We start from the raw sequence: 7,343 nt of genomic DNA, 5'->3' as shown, positions 1-7,343 counted from the left end.
ACAGCCCTTGGAAAACAGTGCCTAGGCTTAAACTGGAGCTTAGCAGAAAGTGGGTGAGAAGCTCCAGTCTGGCTCCTGAGCTGCGCAGGGCTCAGAGCTGAACTTGCTTTCACTTTCTCACCACTGCTGGCAGCCTCTGGCTGCATCTGTAGCAATGAAGCTGTGCAGATGCACACCTCAAGTTTCATGCCTTGCTCTAAAGACTCGCTCCGCAGACATCGTGCTGCAAGAGGTGCCACCCTTGAAACCAACGTGAAGACTCAAAGAGTCGAGTTTATAGAAAAGCAGAACAAAGGTACAGCAGCATCACAAGCAGAGCAGATAGAGTTGGCAGTCTTAATTTATTCAGCTTAAACAAAGATTAAAAAAAATCAATAAATAAAACAGACATTACCAAGGGATCACTATATTGAGTGGAGTACCATCAGGGACATTAAATAGAACCCCCCTACACAGCTTAAAGTAGCTCTCCACCCCACAAGGAAAGGACGTTCCGTAAGGCCCAACTGTTCACAACCAAGGTTGGTTGCTCTGTGCCAACCTCCCCCTTCTCATAATGCCCTAATTCAGAGATGGAGGATTTGTCACTCTCCTCGCACAAAACACTGTTGAAGTGAGGGCTCTGTGTATTATTTGCTTGCTGCTGGGGGCAAAAGTGCTCAAATGGTTTATCCAATCTTAGAGGGATGCTTCCAACCAGCAGCTGCCCCTCACTCAGGACGTGGATCTGGGATCTCCGGGTTGGTTTGAAATGCAACAGGTCGAAGTGGTTACCAGCAAAAGCAGAGCTGAACTGGCCCAAAGGAGTTTCAAGTAGAGCACGTTGGTCAGATGCGTTGGCTGAAGCTGAATGCCTCGGCACCTTCTTCCGAATGCCATCGAGTCCTAGTAAAAGCCCACTAAAGATGAGGAGCATTCTGCCTGTCAGACATTCCAGCTTCCTATTTCTGTTGCAAACCACGGGTTTGTTTGTCAACAAACATAGTTTAATATGTTTTTAAGATAATGACCAGCTGAAGTGCAGGGTCCCTGCATGGAGCACTGCGCATCCATTTAGGCTCCAAAATAGTGGCTTCAGAGCCCGTAAGGAACCCCCTGCCCCTCCCAGCCACTTAAACAGCAACAAATCCAGGTTTGGAAAGCAGTGCTTGTAAAACTTCAGGTACACAAACACCAACAGCACTTCAGGGAGGTTTCGTGTAGGAACAGAACAAATCCCCACCCTGTATCACCAACTGCAAACGAGAAGCATCCGCGCCCAACATCATCACCCTCCAGCAAAGTACAGAGAGGAGCACAACCCCACAACGCTGTACTTGGGCTACCAAGGAAAGAAGCGCCAACCTTTAGAAAAATACAATGCAAGAAAAAATCTGAGATAAAAATATAGACCTTTGGTTAAAAACCATCCCTTAGCAGGAGTCCTTTGTAATGCAGCTGGAACAAAAAAAGCTTCACTTGGACTGAACAGTAGTAAAAATGAGTTCTAAGAGCTACCCCAGGAACCCTCCTCGCATGTTGGTACCGTGCCTTTCCTTTGCAGGCTTTACACATTGGATGCTCAGTATTTATAGGGATCGGTATATCTGCAGCAATAAACTATAGAGATTTGTCATTAAGAGAATGTAGCAGAGCTCCTCCGCCCGCAGTCTGTACAAAAACAGCGCTAGAAGTTCTCAGTTAAAGAACCGCTGAAACATGTAGTTTTCTTCAGATACCAAATAGCCAAACTTCTTGTAGAAGGCCACGTTTGTTGGCAGACACTCGAGTGTGATTTTGTAACAGTTCAGTCTCTTACTGAGCAGTGTAAGAGTGGACATTAGTCTGAAAAAGACAGAAAAACAGCAGTTATGTGGGCTGGCCCTGCACATGGGGTTGACCAACACTTCATTTGCTGAAAGATACCAACAGAAGATGCTTTTTAAAGGCCCACAGTGCTCATCCAGCTCCAACCCCCTGCTGTGTGCAGGTCACCAACCAGCAGCCCAGGCTGCCCAGAGCCACATCCAGCCTGGCCTTGAATGCCTGCAGGGATGGGGCATCCACAGCCTCCTTGGGCAACCTGTTCCAGTGCATCACCACCCTCTGGGGGAAAAACTTCCTCCTCAGATCCAACCTAAACCTCCCCTGTCTCAGTTTCAAACCACTCCAGCAGTTTAGTGGCCCTGCTTTGATCCTACGCCTCCTGCAGAAAGCTGTGTTCCATTTCAGATATCGGTTGATTTTCCCCACTGGAAACACTTGGCAGACCCACCTACTTCACAGCCAGTTCTGAAATCCCTCACTGATGTCTACTGACCACAGGGCAGCCCTCAGACATAAAATACTGAAACATGACAGCAACCAGCACTGCTCTTCAGTACACACCATGGCTGCTATCCTAAGGAAAGAAGCGGGGGGGGAAAGTGTTTTGTAAGCAATTTTATGTTACAGCTTTAGTGATAACTTTTTGGCTGTCAGGATGGAGACAATCTGCCCCGCTGACCCACAGAACCAAAATCCTGCTCCGAGATCCTGCACTGTGTGCAGAGGGCAAAGGACAGACAGATGGCATCCTGAGAGCAGCACAAGGGATGGGCTCACTGCAGACATCAGCCACTCACAGCGGACTTCAGTCCTGCCACATGGATGGCAGCTGCAAACCTTCCCCTTCCCGGAGAGCTCCTGCCCTGACATCAGTCATCACCACTGCATTTAAGTGATTGCTGGCACTGATCAGCATACCAACGTTAGGGGGCAGAAGCCAACTCAGTGAGGGCTTGCTGCCCTGCCTGGTGTTGAATTGCAAAGGTAACAAATACTTACAGTTTGCCGAGCTGCTTTCCTCTGCACTCCCCGCTTACAACTACGTCTTCTATCCTCCCCCTCTGTGGAAACAGACAAGTGTTAGTGCAGCACACCAGCAGCGTGTTGCCTCCCTCCTGCTCTAGGTCCCACGCCTGCGTTTCCTCCTGCCTTGTCAGACACAATTCCTCCACAAACTGACGCCCTTATCTGACTCAGCAGAAGGTGTTTCATCGCACAGTATCAAGGTAAAAATAACACGCGTGTTCTGGAAACAGAATCTTCTTCCTCACTGTAGCTGCAGCCAGAGGACGTACCTTTGCACAGGAGTGAGTGAACTTGTGTTCTATCACCAGCGTTGCTGTAGCAACGATCTGTCCAAGGTTGGTATCTTCTACGACAGTAACGTAATAATCTCCAGATTTCTTCATGTGCTCAAAGGTTTCTGTGGGCGCAGACAGACAGAACACTGTTAGTCTCGGATTAAGCTACTGAATTCTGAATGCACATCAGTGCAGAATTCAAGATCACAAGGTGTATGCCCAGGACATCAGGACCTTAAAGCCCCCCAGTCAGATTAACCCTCAGATAGAAGCCAGGAAAAGCAGCAATGAATCACAGAATGGCCTGGGCTGGAAGGGACCACACAATGATCGTCCAGTTTCAACCCCCCTGCAGTGTGCAGGGTTGCCAAGCACTGGACCAGGCTGTCCAGAATGAAGTAAATGCCTTTTCCCTAACACCAAGAGAACCCTCCCTCCACAGCAGATGGGGGCCAATGAAGGCAGCCGTACCTCCTGTGAGCTTTCTTACCTCTCAGTCAAAGCAGCAAAACAAGCTGAGAAAGTCACTGAGCTGCAATCGAAGGCAAACCTCTGCTTCAGCCAAAGGAAGCCACCACCCAGTGCTCCCTCCTGCCACGCATCGAAAGCTCAGCCTCAAAAGCAGGTGTACAGTTTAAATATGTGCCAGCCAAGAAGCCCTTTGGGACAACTGCAGCTGAATACAAAGCTGAGTGCCAAAATCTGCCTCGGGGGACCCAAGATAATAAATCCCTCTGCATCATAGCCAGGTAGATTGCTGTCAGCATCGCTATCTTCTGGTTCTCAGCAGCCTCTATGAAGTGCCAAGGCACGATGATATACTCACTGATAAACTGCTCTGGGCTCACCACTCCAGTTTCAGTCAGCTGACCCAGGACCTTGAAAAAGCCTGTTACAGAAGAGGGGAAAAGACTCAATGCAGGGCAGAGACGTGCAGATGGCACAGAGCAACCTGCCACGGCTGCCTGCAGAGTTCACCTCGTTCAGCCCCCCCCCCCCATGTTACAGATGTGAAAGCCTCATCATCACAGTGGTTCACATCACTTTCATATTATAAGAAACAGCACAAACAAATGTACTCCTCCCCTTACATAGAATCATATAGAATGAGCTGGGTTGAGGAGGACCACAGTGACCATCTGGTTCCAACTCCTTGCTGTGTGAAGGGTCGCCAGCCACCAGACCAGGCTGCCCCAGAGCCACATCCAGCCTTGGAACATCGCAGCCCTTAGAACTGTGCTGAATAGAAAGCTGTGTATTATTTTTAATACTTGAATTTTAAGATTTTTAAGGTTATTAAGATAGGAGAACAAACGTTGAGGGTCAAACACCACAGCAGCGATCCGTCCATCGCATCAAGTGCTCAGATTCCTTCCTGAGAACCCAAACCAGACAGAACACATCATCCTAACCTGCCGAGGGAGAACGCAGCAATACAGAGACCCTAATTCAGCGCCCGTTTGTCATGATCACACAACACGATTCTACCTCGATTCACATCAGCCGTGCACAGCGGTCTCATGACCAGCCCGTCTCCTGGCTCTGAAGGAGAAATGGAAGGAGAAAACGCGGCCGTGTTCTCGCTCCAGTCAAGCTCGTGCAGAATGCTCGGGTCAAACATCGGCGTGTCGTCGGGCATCGCGGTTGCAACGGGCAGCATGGCAGCAAGAGGTGCTCTGGAACACAAAGCACACGTGTGAGCAATGCTTTTGTTTCACTGCTCCCCTAGTGCCCAAACAGCCTCTCCCAGCTGTGTCACATCACCACGCAGGGATGTAAAGAGAAGGGGATGACTCCAAGGCTGCTGTTGGCTTTGTGTGAAATCAAAGAGACTCAGCCTTCAGCAGGGGTTAAACAGTGTGTGTGAGCTGCAGGCAGCACAGACTGTGTTCATCCCGAGGGGCTTTTCTCTTGGAGAGAGGGCAGAAAGCAGACGATGAGCTGGATAGTCAGCACTACAGCCCTCTGAAAAGGAAAGCAGCCCAGGGTGTGGAGGAAGCAGTGCATGGAAGCACCATCCCCACTCATTCAGACTGGGGGTAGGAAGAGTGAGCGCCCTCCAAGCAGTCCCATCACACACACACACACACACGCAGGTGACACGCAGCACCCAGGCACGCTTCCAGGGTTTCATTTACGTCACATTTGCTCTGCATATTTACAGAAGCAGATGCCATCCCAGCACAGCACCTCACCGCCCAGTAACGGGCAGAAACACCTGTTAATGATTAAAGAGATGCGGGAAGTTGAGGGCAGCAGGAAGCAGGGGGACATCTCTGACTGCAGGGAGCAGCAACTCCGGGCGAGTTCTCTGCTCCCAACAGAGCACTGCAGGAATCGCTCCTGGATGCGGCTCTGGGCAGCCTGGGCTGCTGGTTGGTGACCCTGCACACAGCGGGGGGTTGAAAACTAGACTGTAATCCTTTTCAACCACGCCATTCTATGATGGTAATGCAGAGCACGGCCCCGGCTCAGCACGGCCGCCGTGCCCACAGCGCCATGCGAGAGCAGCTTTGGGAAACCCGCCGAGCAAAGCTCTTAAGTAAAGGGAGAGAACGAAGCACCGCCTGGAAGCTGCCATTGCCATCGCACAGCCCGCGGTTCCGGCCGGGCAGCAGCAAACCAGCCCCATCCCCGCAGGACGGCGCACAGCGGCGCTCCAACAGCTGGCAGCGGGGACGGCCCGCAGCGCGGCTGCAGCCGGTGTCAGCCCGAAGGCGGCCCGGCTCGGGGCTGGAGGCCTCATCCCGCCGCCAGAGCGCAGCTCCTGCCGTAGGAACGGACCGCACTCGCACCTCTCAGCCGCACACCGTGAGCCCAGGCAGCACCTCCCGGACCGGGCCCGAAGCCGAACCCCCTGCCCGGCCCCGCAGCCCCGCTCCCCCCGGCCCGCACTCACCCCGCACAGCACACGAGGCCGCGGCGCCGCTCGAACCGGCTCTGACGCAGGCGCCGCACGGACGTGGCAGAGGGCGGGGCCTACCGAGCACGCACGCCACGATCCGGCCAATCGCCGGCCGCGCCGGCCTCCCCTCACTACCTCTACGCGCTCGGATTGGTGGAGAGCTGTGAGGCCACGCCCTCTGCCCCTTGGCTGAGGTCACGCCCCGCCGAGGCGCGCAAAATGGCGGCGGCGCCGTGAGCGCGGCGGCACCACAGGAGGGAGATGGATGGACGCTACCACAGCTCCGAGCCGGGAGGGGCTGGGCGGGCCGGGAGGGGCTGCAGGCGGAACGTGGGGTGACTAAAGGGGTCTCTTGTGACCGGGATTCGGTGTGCGGGGCAGTAGAAACGCACGGATCGGTTTTTCCTTGCAATTGGAAAATAAAGAGGTTAAAGATGAACGGAGGAGCGGCCTGCAGGGAGCGGAGCGCACAGCGCTGCCCACAGCTCCAGCAGCGATGTGCGAACGGCCGCGCGGGGTCAGCCCGGCTCTGCGCTGTGGGGCGGGCGGTGCAGGCCGAGCCTTGAGCCGCACGGAGCGGGTTTCGGACCAGCCGTACCCAGCACAGCTGCCGGCCATCGGCAGAACAGGGACATCCTGACCCCGAACTTCCATCCGGCCTCTGCTGTATAGCCGCTGAGCGGCGCTCTCTCTCATAGGGGTGTCTCAGCTTTGAGCTCCGGAGCTCCAGCGTCATGGCGCTGAATGGGGAGATAAAAGCCTCAGGTTGGTTTAAGTGCTGCTCTCCTGCAGGGCTGCGTTTATTGGTCCTGGAGATGGGGAATGGGCCCTCTTTGGGCTTACAGGCAGTGTGTACTGAAAGCTGCCCCGATGGAGGCAGAGGGGTTTAAACTGCGCCGTGGCTGCTTTAAAGGCCCGCTCCACTTGAGCAGTGTTTTGGTGAACGGCCCTTAAAGCCCAGCTGGCAAAATGACCCATGGCTGAAGGCAGGAGGTGACCGACGAGCCCTCCCTGCTGCTGCAGAGCTCTGCCCAAGTCCCACCCGGTGGCTTCCCAAAGGTCAAGTGATTTGGGTCGGCGAGGATTCACAGCAGATAAATCCCCGCGGTGCCGCCGCAGCCAGGGCTTCATTGCTGGAAAGCAAGGGGAAAGTTGAACCAGCACATTTCCACTTGTGTCACCGATGCGTTCATCTCCGCCTCGTCCACCGTGATGCTTTTTGTTTCAGAGGAAAAGCAAAGCAAAGCAGCCAAGCGATGTCCTCTGGCTGCTCCACATCTGCAAGGTTACAAGGCAGGGGAATGTGCAGATTGGTGAGCTCAGGGCAGTCA

At 53.7% G+C, this 7,343-nt stretch overlaps 1 protein-coding gene across 2 annotated transcripts; it reads right to left on the bottom strand.

Moving 5' to 3' along the window:
- Positions 1 to 320: 320 nt before the first annotated feature.
- On the bottom strand, positions 321 to 6,097 carry GNPNAT1 (glucosamine-phosphate N-acetyltransferase 1). 2 transcript variants are annotated; one of them, XM_072338879.1, is made up of 6 exons: positions 6,007 to 6,097; positions 4,596 to 4,783; positions 3,934 to 3,996; positions 3,102 to 3,229; positions 2,806 to 2,867; positions 321 to 1,824 (listed from the first exon to the last, which is right to left on the bottom strand). In XM_072338879.1, the coding sequence occupies exons 2-6, from the start codon at positions 4,765 to 4,767 to the stop codon at positions 1,677 to 1,679; spliced, it is 573 nt and encodes a 190-aa protein (XP_072194980.1). In that variant the 5' UTR covers positions 4,768 to 4,783; positions 6,007 to 6,097; the 3' UTR covers positions 321 to 1,676. The 2 variants fall into 2 exon arrangements, with proteins under 2 accessions (XP_072194980.1, XP_072194981.1); XM_072338880.1 differs by lacking the exon at positions 6,007 to 6,097 and adding an exon at positions 5,903 to 5,979.
- Between the last annotated feature and the right edge of the window lie 1,246 nt (positions 6,098 to 7,343).

Source organism: Excalfactoria chinensis, chromosome 5 (assembly GCF_039878825.1).
Source record: "Excalfactoria chinensis isolate bCotChi1 chromosome 5, bCotChi1.hap2, whole genome shotgun sequence".
Taxonomy (NCBI): domain Eukaryota; kingdom Metazoa; phylum Chordata; class Aves; order Galliformes; family Phasianidae; genus Excalfactoria; species Excalfactoria chinensis.
This window is presented reverse-complemented; position numbering and strand designations above follow the sequence as displayed.

Excerpts from the sequence above, each read along its gene's own strand:
- GNPNAT1 (XM_072338879.1), bottom strand. The coding sequence starts at position 4,767 with ATGCTGCCCGTTGCAACCGCGATGCCCGACGACACGCCGATGTTTGAC. Across the intron at positions 3,997-4,595 it reads CACGGCTGATGTGAATCGAG|GCTTTTTCAAGGTCCTGGGT; the intron begins GTAGAATCGTGT and ends CTTCTGTAACAG. Across the intron at positions 1,825-2,805 it reads GGAAAGCAGCTCGGCAAACT|ACTAATGTCCACTCTTACAC; the intron begins GTAAGTATTTGT and ends TGTCTTTTTCAG.